Below are 20,434 nucleotides of genomic sequence, written 5' to 3' on the forward strand. Positions count from 1 at the left end.
GCAAAATTATCTACTGAAACCAAGACTATTTTAAATTATTGGAGTGGCCTAAAAATAGTTTTCACGTATACCTACAATTAAATACAATTTAATAAACCTTGACATAAGTACGTTTTAATAACAGTTTCGATTCGAATACGCAAAGATTTTTTTCAAAATTCAAATTTAATTTATTCTTTTGTGCATTTACAGACTTGGTATTGTAAAAGTTTTTTGTACGTTTTATTATCTACTTTCACTCGTGTCAGTCCAGAGGCGTAGCGAAAGGGGGGGGGGGGCAGGGGGGTACATATGTCCCCGGGCGCCGACCTTAGGGGGCGCCAAAATGGGTTGGAAAAACAAATTAAAATCTCGTTTTAGGTGCAGTTTTGCATTATAAATATAAAAAATATATGAGAGGGGGTGCAAATGGAAAGTTTGAGCGGGGGGGGGGGGGGGTGCAAATAGAAAGTTTGAAGGGAGGGTGCAATTTGAAAATTGAAGGTTTGTTCCCGAGGGGGGCGCCAAATTGTAATTTTGTCCCCGGGCGCCGGGAAGGGTCGCTATGCCTCTGTGTCAGTCCACAATTACAAACCTACATTCGCAACACCTAAATAAATAATTATTTAAGCAAATGCCTTAACAAGACATTTTACATAATAGATTCTAAATGTCACAATTTAGACAATTAAATTAAGCCCATCTGGGAGAAACGAAAGAAAGATGAATTTCCCAAAGTAAACACATTTCAGATTCTTTAAAAGGATAATGACATTATTTATTTAAGTTTACTTGAATGTCCGAAGTTGAAATTATTACATATAAGCTTAAGTAGGTCATGTGGTTATACAGTTATGCATGTTTAAAATATTCTATAAAAATAATAACAGTAGGCCTTAAAAAAGGTATGGAAATTTAAAATGGCAGATCAGTAGTTCTACCGCACCGTTTGCGTTGTTGAATATCAGTCCCTCCCCCCTTTTTTCCACTCACCCCCCTCTGATAGTTTTAGCTTTTATGGGCCAACGTTCGACGTTTATCTGGCTGCATTGTCTGTGAGATAGCAGAGAAAGTAAGTTACCATTTTATTTTATTTTTCATGGTGGGTTTTTTTTTTGCCCACGTAGCAAAATTAGTCTAATTTTTAAATCAAAATGCTGTTTATGTGAACATCCATAACAGTTGAAGCACACCTATGTTGGGGGGGGGGGGGGGGGGGCAGACTTTAGTGACGATGTGTGAGGCGCTCGAGTAGAGGATGTTCAGAAAGTATAGCATCACACTTTTGTATTACAAAAAGTAAATTTTAATTTTATTGTATGCAGTATTTTGCGTTTTGAAGCTTTGAAATTAAAAAAAAAAAATAGCTGTTTTATTTTTTAGGTGCAATTGAGAGGGGGGGGGGGGCAGGCTAAAGTGTGACGTCATTTTAGTGGGGAGTGGTTTATGTTTATAGGGAAAGTGACTAAGGTAAAATAAAATCACTATATAAAGCGTGTCGTCGTTTATGGTTTTGGCTTGGTTGTCAACCCTCACCTTGTGATCAAAGATTAGGTGTAGGCTGCACAGTGCACTAACGTCTGACTTAAACCCGAATTTATACAGTGATAATTAGCCGTTAATTATTTTTCTAGATTAATGTTAAATAAATAGGCCCTCTACCTGTTAGAGGCTATATGTTACGTTATGTTCAGCGGTCGAACTGCGGCAACATATACGTGTTAATCTTGGAAGGGAGGTGGGGGAGGGGGGTCGGACTTTTATGACGCAGGGGAGGGGGGTAGTTAAAAACTGTGATGTAGAATAGGTTGTTGTTTTTATAGAGACATAAAACAAGTGATGAAAATTGCTTATGTACTATTTACATTAAAACTGTGGTTATTGGGGAGGGGGGGGGGGACGACGTTAAAACGACATCATTTATGGACAACCCCCTTGGGTGTTGAACGTTTGGACTTTATTTTTAAAAAAAATCTTTTGTAGCAGTTAGTCGAGAAAATATGTATGTGTTCAAATTGGACTTTAAACCTGAAGACATACAAATCGAAAATATGCACACACACCAAGCTATTTACTGTCACATTTTAAAAAAAAACGATTGCCTTTGACAAACACGTGTTGCGGTGAAGCCGTGTTGTCTGGGTGTATGGATTGATTCTCTCGCAAGTTAGGCAGATGTTGGTGTTGGGCATGTGTTGTATATTTTTTGCTTATCTGTATGGCAAAATATTTTTGTTTCTACAGTCATTGTTGTCCAATAAGGACTCCGAGTAATTAAGGGAGGGAAGGGGGGGGGGTCAGACTATTTTCTTCGAAGAAGTGGAGCTTACGAAATTTCTGAATATAGAAATGTTAAAAAAAAACCTTAAATTTCGTTAAACACATTATAAACACTTAAAGAAACTGAGTTGGTTTGAGCATGTCTCACGAGCCAACTTGCCAAATGCAAGACACATTGCCAAGAAAGAGAAGACAGGGAGGACAAAGACGATATTGGATGGCAGACATCAAGGAGTGGACTGGGCTCCCAGTTGCAGGATTAATTAGAGCAGCAGAAGACCGAGAAAGATGGCAGAAATAAGGAAATCAACTATAGTGCCTAACGATCTCAGGGGATGGAGAACGATTGATTGATTGATTGAAACACTATAATTATCTTATTAGAGGGTGGTGCAACCCTCCCTTTCTAGTATAAGGTCATCACTGGTTCAAGCTATAGGTATGCTAGACAGACCAGAACAGGGTTAAGAATTGAGCATTTCTATCACCCATGATGTTACCAGCAGTTAGACACGTAGGTTTCCGCAAGCGCATCACACCACCTGGTTTGGACTTTCGTCCAGGGTATTATCTACGGTCTATGAAAGAAATTGAAAATGTTCTAACTTTCCATAGAAGAACAATACCGGCAGCTATGGAAGAAAAAGGGGCGGTTAAAGAGTATTACGGCAAGATTCTGACCTCCACTGACGACCTGAAGACAACGGCCGTTGTTCAGTGTTCCAGAAAAACTGAGAAACTTCCCAAGTTTGTTCTGGACGCCTTGGGTCTGGTTCACGTGGACATCTCCAGCAGGTAGTTGGTGCCTTTTTATAAGATTTAACTTTGGTCACAATGTATGTCCACTCAGTGGCGTAGCGAGGTCGGGTGTCACCCGGTGCGGCACTTAATGGTGTCACCCCCAGAGGCGTAGCGACCCTTCCCGGGGACAAACTTTCAAATTTTCGATTTGCACCCCCCTCCCTCGATTCGCACCCCCATCAAGTTTTCGATTTGCACCCCCCCCCCCCTCAAACTTTCGATTTGCACCCCCCTCAAGTTTTTCTCTATATATTTTGCTATTTTTTGCCTTGGTGTCACCCCCCTAAATGGTGTCACTCGGTGCGGTCCGCACCCCCCGCCCCCGCTTCCTCGCTACGCCTCTGTATCCACTCATTCAACCATTAATCGTAGTTATCAGACATAGACGGTGTAGATGGGTGGGTCATGTGCTAAGAGTGAGAGTAGACTAAGACTGATCTCAGATGGAAGCCACAGGGCAAAAGAAAAGCGAGGACGGTCAAAAGAAGAAGAGGATCAATTGAGAAAGAGTTGAAGAATCCTAATAGGCAGAGGTTATTCATAGAGACACAATGAAATGTCGCACCCTTGTTGATTGTTGATGCCTCATGCGCCAATGGGCATTGAGGGATGGTGATGATGATGATGATGATGATGGCGATGATGATGATGATGGTGATGATGATCATGATGGCGATGATGATGGTAATGATGATGGCGATGATGATGGTGATGATGATGATGGCGATAATGATGGTGATGATGATGATGAATGCATGTTGCCACCCAGTTTGTGCAAAAATTTTGTAACTGAATTCTGAACCCTTTCTAATGTAACGATTTCTATTAAGTTTTGCTGTTTAATCTTTTCCAATGACAATGCAAAAAAACATAATTTTAATATTAGCTTGTAAATTAGTTTTAAACAGCTAATTTTGCACAAAAACGGGAGATAACTGGGTAGATCTAGTACAAGTCTGATGAGCTGGTGTTCACGTATGATGTTTACATTGAAACAGCGCCTTAGCTAGTCTGCTTTAAGTTAACTGTACTTTCAGAGCCTATGGATGTGCCACCTCTTACCCGGAAGCCCTGGATGGGGCCCGGGTTCTAGACCTGGGTTCAGGGTGTGGTCGCGATTGTTTTGTTCTCAGTAACCTGGTGGGCGAATCTGGAGAAGTAGTCGGCCTTGACATGACAGATGAATTGGTAGGTGACCTCTAGATTCTTCCTTGACATGACAGATGAGTTGGTAGGTGATCTCTAGATTCTTCCTTGACATGACAGATGAATTGGTAGGTGACCTATAGATTCTTCCTTGACATGACAGATGAATTGGTAGGTGACCTATAGATTCTTCCTTGACATGACAGATGAATTGGTAGGTGACCTATAGATTCTTCCTTGACATGACAGATGAATTGGTAGGTGACCTCTAGATTCTTCCTTGACATGACAGATGAATTGGTAGGTGATCTCTAGATTCTTCCACTTTTAGAATCCCTGGTTAGCGGGTAGCCTTTTCCCGCCATGATTTTATGCCACACTGTCCTAATTTATTATTTTATTGCAACAATTTTCAAACAGCCCGTCTGTGCACGTAATAAAATGTAGTTGATTATCTTGACAGTTTTGACCTTTCACGCGTTGGTTTCACTTCTCTCCATACCCCCACCCCTCATCCACAGATATTAAAACAAAATGCCAAAATGTATCACTTATAACATCTCTATCCACCACCCAAATAGTCTTATTATCGTGTTATTAAATATATTCCATTTCCCAGATTCATATTTCCATTGTCATAAATAAATTAACTTTTTTTTTTTAAATCCCATATTTATGGGTTTGTATATCCGATTTGAAATACCTATCACAATACCTTTGTCAAATGTTGTACTATCGCAAACAGTTGAAGCTAGCATCTGATAAGATCGAATACCACACCTTGAAATACGGCTACTCTAAACCAAATGTGAAATTTGTCAAAGGCTACATGGAGAAACTTGAAGAAGCTGGACTAGATGACAATTACGTTGACGTCATCGTGTGAGTACTTCCATGGCACTATCGAGACAGAATTAATCAAATTCATGTAAATAGAAAAGGCGCGGAGTATAGGCCAGTGTCGGTGGTAATGCAGTAGGTTTTGTTAAGTGAAAGTAAAGATTCCTGTAGAGATCCTAGCGATCCATTCGGCAGATGAAGTAGAGTGTATATTTTACTTGACGTTGTCTTGTGGGGGTGGGGGGGGGAGATGATGAACCCGCGTTCGAACTCGAGACTTTCTGTTTAGCAGTCTAGCGCTCTACTGCTAGCCCCGCCGTTCCATTTAGTTAAGTGAGGTCAATACAAGTATATATCATTATCTACAGAGTTGTTTTAGCATGTAGCTAAGAAGGCGTACTGAGATATCTGTAAACCGTCGAGTTATAGTGTCAGTCCTAAGACTTCAAAGCTTTAACTGAGCTGGTGTACAAATAAGTCAGGCCTGGACTGAGTGGCCTAGAGGTAAACTGCTAACCCGAAGTCTCGAGTTCGAATCCGGGCTCATTTCAGTAGAACATCCATGAGTTCACCCAGCTCTGATGGGTACCTAGCTCAAGTAAGGAAAAATAAAAGCGGCTGGGCATAGTGCTTACCGCACAGAAACAGGTGAACTCTACTTCACTTGCCCCACAGATCGTCAGGTTTGTGAACACATTACGATTCATATTATTATGATCACATTGTTTGTAACCTCCTCAGATCCAACTGTGTGATTAGTTTGTGTCGTGATAAAAAGGCTGTGCTGCGAGAAGCTTATCGGGCTCTGAAGGTGAAATAGGCCTACTATATATATATATATATATATATATATATATATATATATATATATATATATATATATATATATATATATATATATATATATATATATATCACATTTTAAAACAAATGAAAAGGATTAATTACTATATATAGTGATAGTAGTCAAGACATTTTGTTTAGAGTAGCCCAACTCATATATGGTTTTGTAAATTACTAACACGAGTCAAACATTTATAAACTGTGATTTTAGCCTGGAGGTGAACTGTACTTTAGTGATATGTACCGTGATGGTGTCCTCCCTAGTGATGTGTTGGATGATGAGATAATGTGGTGTAAGTATTCCGTTGTTGAAATCTTGCTGAGTTGCAACGTATCTACTAGCGGTATGGGTGGTACAGCTGCCAAACGTGAGTTACTGGTGACACTTAAGCTTTGGCTCTTAAAAGTTGTTCTCTACGAGTAAGTCTTCAGGTGGAAGGGAAAGAAGTGACAGTAACATGATAGTAGTCGATAAAGTGCGAAAGTTAGTAAAGGGAAATAACAAAACAACGTAGCAATTTAAAAACAAAGTAACTTCATATTTTTAATTGTAGATCTCAAAACAAGGCTAGAGGACAATACATTTTAAATACATTTTCCTTAAACCTGCAACCATTTAAATCCCAACTTAAAAACTGTCTATGTGGTGAGCAGGTGAAGGACTGATAGGCGCCCTGACCTACAAGGAACTCCACGCCATAGCAGAAGAGCTTGGTTTCAGCGTTCCCCGGATTGTCAGGGCTGATTTGATGCCAGTTCTTGACGAGGGCATCAAGCAAAGACTGGGTAATGAGTTGACGATAACTTAGCTCTGTCAGTAAATTTCGTATCACGTAAAAATTAAATAAAAATTGCTGGACCCTCAACATTCATGCACGCATGGATAATCTTTATTATTATACTTATTCGCTTATTAAAGTTGTGACAAAACTTCCAACAAACTCGTTACGTTCTTCACATCCAGCCTCCCCTCTCCATCTTGACTGAGCTTACTGTTAGTCTTCCTTTCATCGTCTTGCCACCTAGGTCCCACTCCCTAATTCTGTTTCAATAAAATTATTTAAACATATCTGTCATTATTTTCCAATCTTCCCAGGAAACGTTCGTTACGCCTCAGTAAGCTACAGATTATTCAAGAAGTCCAACATGGCAAACCTCTCAGTGACATCAGAGGCTATCTATAATGGCCAGATCAAGGGCTTCGAAGATGAGCTTAAATTTGATGCACTTTACACTTTCAAGGTAACCTCAGTTGATATATTTTTGTTGCTTACATGTTAAACAATTTTTTTTTCCATTTGTTGGTGTAGGGCGAACACAATTACCCATGTGTGAAATGTTAAAACCCCGATTCACGCAATTGTACTTTCACAAAATCATTATATATAAGAAATTTGCCCACATCTCTGATTGATAATCTTTCTGATAGTAGAACCCTCCCATTGGTTGGAAAACCAGTTCAAGATTGCCAATAGCGTAAATCATTATTTTCAATTAAATTCAACATGTCACACATGTAAATAACCCCCAGTACAGCCACTCTCACTTGTCTATTTCGACAATTTAAATTAATGTAAAAAAAGGGTTTCATTTCAACAGGCAGGCAAGAGAGTGGCGATAGATGATATACTGGCTGAAATCCTGACAACATCTCGATTCTCTAAATACTTCGAGGTGAAGCAAGCAAAGGAAGACCCTCAAGAGTTGCCGAACCTTGTGAGTTCTGATAAAATCAAAAACATACAATCAACTAATAAATGTCTAGATTCTAGAAATTTAACACTTCTTTAAAAGTTTAAAAAGATTTGTTGCAGCTTTCTTTTATATGATTCTAGAATCTATCCTATCAGGATCTAGATCTAGATTTAATTGCATTGGAAAAAAATTAAGAAAATAATTATCACTGACTTTTATCTTATTTTGTTAATTATGTGCCCATTTCTTGTGTTACTTTTCAGGATATCGACCCATTTGCGTACATCGAAAAAAGTTTATCCAAATCAGCTTGTTCTGGCAGCAAATCCTGCTGTGCTTGAGATTCACATTACAAATGGTTACATCGACTGAGAAGACAGACATCGTTTTTTTTTAAAGATTTTTTTTTATGTTGCGTAGGCCTAGTCATTAGAATTGTTTATTAGTTGCTTAATTTCTCATTAAATATGTTTAATATAGAACTAGATGATTTTTTTTTTGTTATTGTGCATTTATTGCAAAATAGTTTTCTTAGAAACTGATATGTTGTCTCCTTCACTAGTATATTTTGCCTACAGCCCCACAATGTAGATACCGTTCACTCCTAACTTGATGATTGAAAAACAAAGTGTGGTACAGGAAACAAATACGTTATCTATTACATATAGTCAGAGGCGTAGCGAGGGGGGGGGGGGGGGTGCGGGGGTGCGGACCGCACCGGGTGACACCATTTAGGGGGGTTACACCAAGGCAAAAAATAGCAAAATATATAGAGAAAAACTTGAGGGGGAGGGGGGTGCAAATCGAAAGTTTGAGGGGGGGGGGGGGGTGCAAATCGAAAATTTGAAGTCTGTCCCGGTAAGGGCTGCTACGTCTGTGGGGGGTGACACCATTAAGTGCCGCACCGGGTGACACCCGACCTCGCTACGCCACTGCATATAGTAAGCATTCACCCACTTCCAACTTTATTTAACGTTATAGTAGCCTAATTTATTTGCATAGATCGACCCCATCCAGCGTTTCTTTCAGACTTTTTTCTCCGGGGGGGGGGCACTTGATATTTTCGGGGGGGGGGGGTGGGGAGGACACTAGTAAAAGTGTATGTTTACTATATAAATTCTATCTCGTTCGGGGGGGTAGACTTTCTTCGGAGAGATGCCTGGAAGAAACTCTGACCCCATCTCATACATTTCTATTGGAACAACCACAAGCCATGATACATTTGGCAGTCTCAACTACCAAATTATGGTATGTGCATTTTTGTTAAACAAACGCTACAGTCAATCAAATGTTCACTATTATTATTATTACGAGTACGAGCTGAAGTTGGTCAAAGAAAAAAGTGCATTTCCGGCGGTAATACAAGATAAAGATTGACGGCTTCTCGTAGACTATGCTCAACTGCATGCTCGTTTAGAGTCTGCTGCACTGTATCTCAACATTTTATCTCACTTATCCATTCGCTTGCAACAACGTTGAAAAGAATATTATGCCTGCATTTCTAATTAGGCCTAAGTCAGTCATGATTTAACTTGCAACGATACATTTCAGGTAGATCTAGGTGATGGGGCGGTGGGATTTATGATTGTCAAGCTTTTCACTCACTAATAGCTCTACTGTGCATTTAAAATAAATAAAAATATTTTTTTTAAACGTAGTAATAATAATAATAAGATTTTAGATGCTCTGGGGGGGGGGGGGGGGGATGGGGACTTGCTTTCTTTAATAATAGCACAGGTCGCTAAGATTTCGCGAGTGACAAATAGGTCTACTTTTGCTTTGTATTTTTAAAAAAGCATTTTTATTGTCATTTTTCCTAATTAAAAACTTATTGTAATAAATGTAAGGGGGGAACCGAGATGTGATCTTATTCACTCATCCGTGCACCTTCGTGGTCAAATGGGTTTGCTGAACCTAAACAAACCAAACTAAACTAGACTAAGAAAAAACAAAGTCAAGTCGGGTAACTATGAGGTACTTTATTCTTCAACTAAACTTAAAATAAACCTACGCCAGAATTAACTAAAATGCAAAACTTAACTCGAAGAAAAATCAACCAAAATAATGAGTCAATCCAAATAAAACCCAACAAAAATAGGCCGACTGCAATTTATGGTATAAAAAGTTCTCTCCAAGCCACACCAAAAAAAAAAAAAACCGTCTCCTTTCTAGCTCTACCCGGTCCTGCATTCCTCCCCCTCTGGTAGACATCGAGCCACCAGAGAGGGGGAGGGGCACAAACAATGCCTTCCTGCCAGGTCGCTAATCTGACTTGCTAATTGGGTTCAACCCGCACTATAGAGACGCTGGAAGGGGAGGAGGGCGAGCAGCGAAAGTGACAACAGCCAACATAAAGTTTATTAGTTTTTGTTACTTTCTAGTTTTAGATAATTCACACCAAATATGACTAAAAATATTGGCATTAAAATTAAAATCCGACCAGCAGCTTGCGATCTCTAAAAGACAACTGAAAGACAATTACCCGCCCTTTCTTCGTCCTTAGTGGACTCTCGAGCAAGAAACTTAGAAATCAACCAGCTGCGACAGTTCACCGTCATCCCCTTTTATTTTTTAATTTAGCTATTTTTAAATACCTTTTAACGATTTATAAAATATCTTGTTATAATAAAATATTATATATCGGTACATTATCATCGCAAACGAATGTTATCTGGAAAGAATAAACAAGGAACAAGGTTTGTCACAAACCCACAAACAAAGAAACAAACACATATTGTATACTAAATAAAAGCCTATAATTAATCGCACAAATTGAAATTGGATTGACTTCTTACGGTAAAAGGGGTCATCCTTAAATGACGTCACGCTTTTTTTGGTCGATTTTTACCTCCCCCCTCCCCTCCGCCACACGTCGTCACAATAAAGCCAGACTCTCCCCCCCCCCCCCAAAAAAAAAAATTACGCCACACCTCAGCCTACAACCGCCCCTCAAAATAGCTGTTGAATTTTCCTTAAAACATCGTTGTTTTTCCAAAATCTTGTCAGAACTCTGACAACATGGAGTATTTTGATCAATTCTTATTACAATTGATTAAAGCCGTTTTCTAAAACGCGAAATAACGACTAAAACTCGTTTCCTAACATTGCTTTTTTATAATGCAAAAGTGTGACGTCACACCATCGAACACCCCCCCCCCCCCCTTCCCCCTTATCACACACCGTCACAAAATTACGGACCCCCCTCCCCCTACGAGTGTGACGTCATTTACGGACGACCCCAAAGCAGAGTTTCTTCCAGGCATCTCTTCGGGGGGGGGGGGGGGGGCGGGCTTCGCCCCCCCCCCCCCCCAAAATTTTTTTTTACCGCCCCGCCCCCCCCCCCCCCGAACGAAATGAAATGTATATAATTTATATAGAAAATATATACTTTTAACAGTGTCCGCTCCCCCGAAGAAAGTCTACCGCCCCCCCCCTCCCCGAAAATTTCAAGTGCCCCCCCCCCCCCCCCCCGGAGAAAAAAAGTCTGGAAGAAACACTGCCCCAAAGCCCAATCACTATATAGATCTAGATAGCAAAAAAAAATAAATTTAAAAAAAAAATAAAAAAAAATTAAGTAGACATTCATTGCATTTAGACTACATATTCGATAAATCTGTTTAAAGCTCTTACGTTCACTTTTGTACCGAATTGTTTGTTTATTTATTTATTTTTGTTGTTGAATAATTAAATAATTTTGACAGTGATATATTTCCAATTTCCAATGTATGCTCCCTGGTCACGTGAATAATATGAATGCTAGGAGACCATAAACAAAGATGGCGTCGGCACAAGCGACGATTGTAGAAGACTTGAAGGATAGGAGAGTCCCTTCAGCTCTCTATTGGACCACCGAGCATGTCGCCGACTGGATAGAAGAGTTGGGATTCCCACAATATAAAGTAAATTTAAAGTATATAGGCTACATACAAATTAAAGTATTTAAACTAACTTAGGAGCTTAATTTTTTTAGATAAGTTGGCCCTTTGGCGCCTTTGGCATCTTAGTGATCTTAGTCTTAGGTACTTTTTTTAACAGTGAATTTTTTTAAATTTTAGAATAAAAACTAAAATCATAGACTTCTAGCTAGACCCCTAAAGTCTAGGTCTAAATTCTTAACTCAGAACTGACTAGTTATTTCTGGATACTAGTAGTAGGTGTAAAACTAGTTCTCTGAAAGTTCCAGATCTGTTGGCTTAGCATGTAACTTTATAATGAAATGGTAGCTTTACTAGTATAAATTATGGGCACTCTCAATATTACATTGAATTGTGATGTGAATCAGTACTAAAAAAACAAAGACAATAATTAATTTATCACAAAATAGTCTAAATTCAATTTAAAGAAATTAAGTAATGATGTTGTACATAATACAAAAATAAATAAAATATAATACAAATCCAGTTTAAAAGACTAATACACTGGAAAATATGTATTGGCTTAAAATAGATTTTCATATATATTCTTTGTATTAACATGTTTAGCTTTCTCTTTTACCTACCTTTTTTCAGCCATGCATTGTGACAAATTTAATAAATGGGAGGAAATTATGTTGTCTCCATGCATCAGCATTTCCAAAGATAGGAATAACAGATTTTGACCATATTAAGGTTAGAAATTAGCTAGCTTAAATATTAAATAATGGTGAAATGGAGCTATTTTTTAACTATATTACTTGAAAGTAAAAAAAAAGGAATGCTCCCCTCTCAGACCTAAAGATAGATATGAAGTATGAGTTCATGTTTCTTGACCTCAGCTTATGAAGGGATGGTATGGTCAGCAGTATATCCAGCTGCTTTTACTATCCCATCAGAGGAGGGTGGATTCAGGGACATAATACAGTCCCAGGTCAGGACCAAGACCCAAACTCAAGACCTTTGGAGTAGTAGCCAAACCCTATACCATTTGACCATGCCTTTCTACCATTTTCTGAAAGTAGACTAGATATATTTTAAATATCTTTTGTGAAGATTTTTCTTGTTACTTAGTTATTTATAATTAACTAATAATGGAAATTCAGAAAGCTTCTTAGAATATAAGTGTCTTAACAAAGTAAAATGACAATGTTGTTTTTGCTTTGACAGATTATATCCAAAAACATAAGAGATCTAATTTACTTAGAAGAACCATATTGGAATCGTTGTATATCTATTCCACCTAAAAATAATTTAGGTAAGATTTAGTGCAGAAGTATTTAGAGCCAGAAGAGAAATATTTTATTGATTATTACAAGCCTACTATTTACCTATTTAATGCTAGAAATGCTGAGTGATTTGTATTTGTGTAGTTCAGTTAGACAAAAATACATGTGAAATAAAATATTTAGTTGAAGCATACATTTAAACACAATTATGTGACTTAGATTGCAAGCAAATACCTTGATCTTTTTTTTCAAAAGAGTGCATTTAAAACTTGTTACTTTTATAAACATTTGTTTTTCTAAAGGTATGTACTTGGAAATGAAGTCACACACAGGAAAGAATATTGATACTACAACCTTCAAGCAAATGTACAACAAAAATCCTGATCCAAAATGGCAGCCACCTTTGTCCAATCAATGCTTGATTTTGCCAAGAGACTAGACAGTTTAGCTGTCCTGTAAGCCTTTAACACTAATTGTTTTTAAAACAAACAAAATATGAAGGGACAAATAAATATTAAACATGAACTTGTAAAAATATTGCTCAATATGAAATTTGATATTTTATATTTTTTCAGCAGTTTTTAATAATTTTACTATGTATTGCAAAAGTTTCATGTTGTTACTAATATTGTACTGATACATTTTAGAACATGGCTTATTGTCATAAAATTTGCATTAGTATAATTTTTGTTTTTATTCCAAAATTTTAGTCATGTCTTTTATAATGAAGAAAACAAAATAATAGTAGTCAAACATGGATGTTTTGAATATGTAAAATATACCTAGTTGTGTTCTAACTAGTGTAAATAAAATAGTCAAAACTGCTTTTAGAATAGCCTCTACCTGAATGTTATCTACCACCAAAAGTTTAAAATTGTAATGCCAATGATATCATCAATGTATATTCAGCATATTGAAATAAGGCAAAGATATTGGTCTGTGACTAAGAAACCAATTGTTAACATCCATAAAGTTTTTCATTTATGAAAGCCTTTTAAAAAATAGGTATTAAACACCTTGATCATTTGATTTTAGATGTTGTCTAATTTGTGTTTTATCTTTAACATTTAAAAGAAAATTTGCATCTCAATAAAAAGAAATACAAACGATTTGCATGATTCTACATTCACATTTTATTACTTAATACTTGAGGAGAAAAATAAAGACTTGAAATCACAAATGCAAGAATGCCAGCACCTATAACAATCCACCATGAATGCAGTTTTGCTTTATTTAATTGTCATTCCAATGGAACCTCCATTTGTGATCCAGAGCAAATAACTTCATTGTTGAGCTTGGCTGAAAAAAAAAACATTCACTGTGTAATTGATGAAATTATTTAAATAGTACCAAAGACAGTTTTTCTGACACTTAGTATTAACAGATTACTTATGTCTTACACCTAAACCACCATTAAAATTCCAAATGAAAGTCTAACACTAACAGTCCATAAAATGTTTAAAAGAATTAAAATTTTAAAATTTCAGTTGCAACCAGACCAACATAGATCTATGTATTTTGCTCAAAATATTACTTAAAGAGATCCATTTTGATAAAAATAACATAATATTCTATTTTAACTGTTTGCACAAAACAAAAATCAAAACATATTTTTCAAATCATTTTATAATTTATATTTTAATGTCTAGTATGCAAATGAAAAATAATCCTAGAGCAGCAACTTACACATGTTAGATATGTTCTGATTTTGTCCAACAATACAATTATTTAGTTCACATTTGTCTCCTATGATTACTGATTCTGCTATGATACAATTGGTGATGCTTGAACTGAAAAACATTAGTAATGTTGATATCTAAGAGATAAAGAATTTATAGTAAAGATGTTAAAAATTGTTAAATTACATTGTACATACTACAAGTACACTAACCATTACACCTACAAGAGACTTTATGGCAGCAGCAGATCACATTTACCTTTCTTGTATATTCACATGTCCCATGATGACTGAGTTAGTTATTTTGACTTTATCCCCAATTTTACAATGTTTGCCAATAACAGATTTGCTGATGGTGACTTTTTCTCCCACTGTGACACTCTCACCAAGCAAACAATCAGCACCAACCTGACAGTATAAAGTATATCCAAACATTTTATTTATACATTTATTTCTTAGACAGGATTTAATTTTTCAACAGTGGATAGGTCAACTATCAATACATATTTTACTATAATTAGAAGGTAATACAACACTTGTGATATCATAATACAATACATTTGTTATCATTTTAAAAGATGCAGTAACTGATTTAGAAACTTTTAAGTAGTTGCTTTAGTAACAAAACTTTTAAACACATAGCACAGTAATTAACTACAGAATAAATATACTAAGAATTATTGTTTGTTTTCCTAATCTACAAAACAATAATTCAGGCAGTAGCTATATCAAACAGCGAGACACATAAAGTAATAATAATTAATGGCATTCTCTTTAATGTACAGCATGGGATCACCTTCTGCTCTAACATTTATTCAGACGTACCTGAGGTTTGGGCTTTTTGGATGCAGAATCATGCACAGTAGACACAGAGTCAAGCCGCTTTTTAGTTATAAATTGTGATATAAGACGAGGCATCTAGATCACATAAATAGAAATAAAAGTAAAACTCCATGGACATTTATTAGTGCTCCTTCAATATAAATAATATGAATAGATTTAATACAGTGATAATGTATTTTTTAAAGTGATTATAGTACTATGACAATCAGTTTAAAACACTACTTCTTGTGAAAAAAATTTACTTGAATACAATTTTCTTAATGTAAATTTTGACAACTAAAGCAATGGTTTCTATTTTACCTGTTTGCAAGCTTCAAAATAAGACACAATGTTATTAGCTCTCACACAAAAACCACTAGTTTGTCTGTAAGCATAACATCTTATAAGGTCTTTATGAGGTGTATTTTCATTCATACCTGGGTAATGTAGATATACAAATTAATTTTTAGGATGTGCACTTGGATGATCTAAACAAACTGCAGCGCTATAAATAGAAAATATGCTTACCAAAGCTGTCACTGTTTAATGATAAATATCTTACAGGTGAAATCAAATTGTTTTCAAACTTCACAGCATAATCAATAAGATCTGTGGAAGAAATTTATTTCTTATAAAATACTCATATCAACTCAATAATTTTTAACAAAAGAGACAAGCTGAGAGAATTGGCAGTTTAAAAACTAAGTACTGTTAAACAGGTTATGAAATATAGACATTTACTCATTAACTGTTACATCAATGCATTATGTTCAATGGTTATGAAATATAGACATTTACTCATTAACTGTTACATCAATGCATTATGTTCAATGGCAAAAATTTCTATTATGCCCAGATGTATTTCACAGTGAGTGTTATTATAAACAAGAATTTGTTTCTTCTGAATGCAAACAACCCCCTATTTTGTAATAAAAGACTTGACTGTAGGGCCTAATCATCTTAAGATAATATCAATGGAAAGAGAAATGAGTAGAATAAAATGTACCTTTCTTTTCTTCACTTTTTAAATCTTGATCAGTGCCATTTAAATCCTGGTCCTCGTTTGGACTACCTTTAGTGTACATTGACATTTGTTTTTTTACAACCATAGGAATCAGCTCCCCTTGAAGTGAATTAATGTCTCTAAAATACAAGTTTATTCAGTGATAAAATAAAAAGTCGAGTGACTAACATCTAAAAAATTTCTGGTGGTAATTTAGAAAATGTTAATGCCTGAGTGGTATGATGCTTAAAGAATAAATTACAGGATGTACAAACAAAAACACAACAGGGTAAAACTATTTACGTAAACATATTTTAACATTATTTCCCACCATTATTTAACTATAGAAAAAGTAAATATAGTAAATTTTTGCCCCTAGTTATCGAGTTTACATTTTTAAATGTATTTATTCTCCTTCATTTCATGAAAATTTTACATTTAAAAGTAATAGTCTTTTTAGTTTATTGCTTCAGGTCTGCATATTTCTCTGGTGGTCTTGAAATTTAATTTGTATAAAATATTTAAATCTAATAATTTTAAATTGATTAGGAAAAAACTTTACTCTTTGTCTTGCAGGTATTTTATGACAAATTTATTTATAATGTAGACATGACAGTCAGTCCAGGTGCTTTGTAGATTTATACTTGGAAACCTATAAGGAGTAAAAATAACCCTATGGTATTAAAAGTAAACAAAAAGATAATCGCAATTTCTGGAGTACACAAATCATTCATAGTTTACTCTAATTTTAAAAAAAGATTTTAGCAAATGTAGTAGCTCCCTAGTGTAATAATAGTTAAATTACCTGGTTAAAAATTTCTTGGTAAAAGAAAAATTCTCCATATCAATCTCAGATTTCCAGAACAGAATGTGGTCTGTGTTACCTGATTCAAATCCAATGGAGATCTTTTCTGCTGGAGATAGATTTGTTTGCTTTTGTAACATTTATGCATTGCAATGCTGGCTTTCATATTCTTCAATTTAGAAATATAGAATAGTTTAAAATAAACTTTATTTATAAAAACAACAATAATCTTACAACAATATTGTAAAAGACATTTAGAATTATTTATTTAAGCAGAATCACAGAAAAAAGTTCAAGATATTTTACTGTTTAATTTATTTTTTAAATTGTCATACCCGAGGAATTTTTTTGCTTAGACTTAGAACCTGGAACTTGAGTTTCAGCAATAATTGATGTTGGTAGCTGGGACAACATAACAGTGAGGGATGAGCTGTGTTTCCGGTGCACAGCAAGCATTTCGGACAGGTCACAGTCAGAAATGAAGTCACTGCTGACTACCATAACATGTGTCTAAAGAAAAAACAAAACAACTAAAATAATAAACATTCAGAGATGATTAAACATTAATCAGAAGTCCATAGAATCAAATTTTACAGTAAAGCTGTTTACTGCATTTAAACTATAAATAATGAGTCCACGTTTCTAAAACAGAAAAAAAAAAAAAAAACTAACATTAAAATAAATCATAATATAAAAATTGAATACTAAAAACTCCAAACAAAGTGCAAGTAGAGCGAAAACTAAAGTTCTGTCTTTTAGATATCCATCCAACATAGAAACTAATTAGTTTATTGAATAGCATTTTTGTAGTGATCGAGTGAAGGATGAATGGGAGTGAATGTTTTTTGTCCCTTTTCCCCTGTTCTGTTCGTCCCTGTTCAGTTCTTGTGTTGTGAGTTGTAATAGTCCGGTTGGTACCAGTTTGTGAGAGGGTATATAAGGTGTATGAAAATGTCTGTGATTTCCTCAGTTTCATCCAGATCTCCAAGGTTAGTATAGGTTAGGTCTATACTAGTATTTAGCCACTGTATCATAGTTTTACTAGCTTTTTGTATTTTGTGTTTAGAATAGACTGTGTTAGGTGTATATAGTTTAGATATTAAATTCTTTTAGTTTTAACGAGCATTTGTTTTCATTCAGTCTTGTGTTGTAACCCATTTGTGGTTGTTTGTCTTGTACGTTGAGCTATGCATTGTATCACCTGTAAGGCGTGTTAGTGTTCACAACATATAATTGGGGGCTCATCCGTGATCTGAACTAGACTGCTTTTTTTGTGTCGCGCTGTTGGGCAGCTGTAATCAAGACTACATGAAGACGATGCAGTGCTGTCAGGTTGTAGGGACGGTAACCTGAGCTAGCGTTGTTTACATATCCCCATGCAACATCTTCTAGGCCCTAGAATCACCAACAGTAGACTGCATCATCCTTGTGTATTGAGTCATTGTCTCCATATGTCCATGTTACCCAACCCTAAAACACTCCTCCTATGCCCTTACACTAAGCTGTCATATGCCTGTGCCCCACAGTCCTCAATCGAAGAAGAGTTTTCAACCATACATTGTGGTAGGTACAGCCTCTGGACCACTACAACATGACATCGGGCCTATGTAGATTCTACTAGACATGGGGCATTCCTACTTATTCCCATGTGTTTTTCATACAACTACATCCTAGAATTGTAAAGACTGTACTGAAAAATAAAAACGTAATGAAAACAAACCTTGATTTTGTCAGCTACAAGTCTCAGGGAATCTGCTGTACCTGACTCATCAGAGTCTGGGATTACTATGAACTCAATATGAGCTTTGAGAGGCACACTATCCACAAAAATGGCATTGTGCATTTGTTCCTGCCAACTCTGTCTTGTTATTATGATGATGTCTAAAATTGTATTTTGAAAAAGACTTTTCATTTGCCTTTAACATGTTATAAACAAGTTTTCTAAAAAAATATGTTATCAAAGTATAGGCTTATGTAATTGTACAAATCGACATTACAATGTGGCGTTGTCTACTTTGAATGAATAAATCACTGTACTAGCAATGTCTAATATCTAACATAACTTTTCTCACCTAAGAATCCTGCTTTCTCTAGTGTTCTGATTGGATACCATATCATAGGAAATTGTCCCATAGGTAGGAGAGGTTTAGGGCACTGGTTTGTCAGGTCTGTCATTCGTGATCCAGTGCCTGCAGCCATAATGACCACTGTGCACTCTCCAGGATTTGACATGTTTATTTATCTAAAATTGTAGAAACAAGAAAAAGATAGATATTAGGGATGATTGAAGGGATGATGTCCGAAAATGGACTCTTCCAAAAAATTAGGTGTGTTAGGTTGTTAGTATTGTAATCTCAACTTGTTTTATGGTTCGTAATTAGGGTTAGCGGATAGGCGTATGGTAGAACTAGGGTTGGGGTTAGAGTTACTGGTTAGTATTTTTTGTCTGGGGGGGGGGGGGGGGGGCGGACATTTTCCTGGGGGCAGACACTGGTAAAAAGAATGTTTTCTATGAAAAATTCCATTTCGTTGAGGGGGTGGGTAGACTTTTTCAGGGCTCCCTGGAAGAAACTGCAAGCCATATGTCATGTGATTATGTGTACTTAAGTAATTATTAAAGTAAATGGCCGATATTTCGAATCTTCCCTTTAAATCTCGGACAGATCGTCCCTCCCGCCCCCCCCCCCCCACTAATTTATTATATTTTTATTAGGCCCCTATAAAATTTTATTTCAATTTTAACAGCACCTCTTACTTTTTAGAATTAGATCTAGCTGTCGCTACTATCAGTATACTACTAAACTATCAGTCTCTATACTATCAACTATCACAGAGAATCTGACTATCAAGTTCAACTCTTGTGAACTCTTGTGTCTTGACTTGACTCTTGAGTAGCAGTGAGTAGAGAAGAGCTGCTACAGTTACACGATACCATAGACTGTATGTGTAGTCGTAGTGGTAGTGTACACTCTTTCGAAACACTAGGTCTATAAAAACTAGTCAATGTATTTAGTATTTAGTCTAGGTTGTGTTATAGACCTATAAAAAAAAACACTAACAATACAGCTGTTACAGTCAGCTCTAGGCTTTACTTGTCTATTTTCGATTTCATCAGTCGTCATACTAAACGCCAAAATCAAACGTAAATTAACAGAGTAGGCCCAAAGAAGAAATGTTAAATAGCATTTGTCATATAATTGTTTATTATTATATTCATTATCATATTTTAACCACGTAAATGTATCTAGATCTACCAATGTAGAGTATTTTTTATATAATAATTAGTAAATAGCTTTAACTTGCACAATTTATCAATTAACATAGATCTACTCATTTTTTAAAACAAACTGTCAAACTGCAATGCAGTGTGTATGAGTGTATATTTTTATTACGGTAGTTAAG

The 20,434-nt window shown here is 35.9% G+C and overlaps 3 protein-coding genes across 9 annotated transcripts; 2 read left to right on the top strand and 1 right to left on the bottom strand.

The window, feature by feature from the left end:
- The first annotated feature begins 968 nt into the window (after window positions 1-968).
- On the top strand, window positions 969-8,028 carry LOC131946238 (arsenite methyltransferase). 2 transcript variants are annotated; one of them, XM_059306922.1, is made up of 10 exons: window positions 969-1,051; window positions 2,875-3,054; window positions 4,098-4,248; window positions 4,952-5,088; window positions 5,788-5,857; window positions 6,101-6,182; window positions 6,544-6,675; window positions 6,986-7,131; window positions 7,489-7,605; window positions 7,848-8,027. In XM_059306922.1, exons 2-10 carry the CDS (start codon window positions 2,894-2,896, stop codon window positions 7,923-7,925), a joined length of 1,074 nt encoding a protein of 357 aa, XP_059162905.1. In that variant the 5' UTR covers window positions 969-1,051; window positions 2,875-2,893; the 3' UTR covers window positions 7,926-8,027. The 2 variants fall into 2 exon arrangements, with proteins under 2 accessions (XP_059162905.1, XP_059162906.1); XM_059306923.1 differs by lacking the exons at window positions 969-1,051; window positions 2,875-3,054; window positions 4,098-4,248 and adding an exon at window positions 4,491-4,506 and having other exon boundaries at window positions 7,848-8,028.
- Window positions 8,029-11,333: 3,305 nt separating this feature from the next.
- Window positions 11,334-13,750, top strand: LOC131946237 (sterile alpha motif domain-containing protein 15). Its single transcript, XM_059306921.1, has 4 exons — window positions 11,334-11,483; window positions 12,093-12,191; window positions 12,666-12,753; window positions 13,027-13,750. Exons 1-4 carry the CDS (start codon window positions 11,361-11,363, stop codon window positions 13,161-13,163), a joined length of 447 nt encoding a protein of 148 aa, XP_059162904.1. The 5' UTR covers window positions 11,334-11,360; the 3' UTR covers window positions 13,164-13,750.
- Window positions 13,751-13,839: 89 nt separating this feature from the next.
- On the bottom strand, window positions 13,840-20,170 carry LOC131946235 (translation initiation factor eIF-2B subunit gamma). 6 transcript variants are annotated; one of them, XM_059306916.1, is made up of 13 exons: window positions 20,125-20,170; window positions 19,105-19,274; window positions 18,753-18,913; window positions 17,368-17,542; window positions 17,033-17,141; window positions 16,790-16,879; window positions 16,231-16,367; window positions 15,753-15,833; window positions 15,546-15,661; window positions 15,228-15,320; window positions 14,662-14,810; window positions 14,411-14,514; window positions 13,840-14,023 (listed from the first exon to the last, which is right to left on the bottom strand). In XM_059306916.1, exons 2-13 carry the CDS (start codon window positions 19,262-19,264, stop codon window positions 13,965-13,967), a joined length of 1,434 nt encoding a protein of 477 aa, XP_059162899.1. In that variant the 5' UTR covers window positions 19,265-19,274; window positions 20,125-20,170; the 3' UTR covers window positions 13,840-13,964. The 6 variants fall into 6 exon arrangements, with proteins under 6 accessions (XP_059162899.1, XP_059162900.1, XP_059162898.1 ...); XM_059306917.1 differs by having other exon boundaries at window positions 20,106-20,152; XM_059306915.1 differs by having other exon boundaries at window positions 20,097-20,152.
- Between the last annotated feature and the right edge of the window lie 264 nt (window positions 20,171-20,434).

This window comes from Physella acuta, unplaced genomic scaffold, assembly GCF_028476545.2.
Source record: "Physella acuta isolate Inbredline_101_S28 unplaced genomic scaffold, ASM2847654v3 ptg000548l, whole genome shotgun sequence".
NCBI classification, from domain to species: Eukaryota; Metazoa; Mollusca; class Gastropoda; family Physidae; genus Physella; species Physella acuta.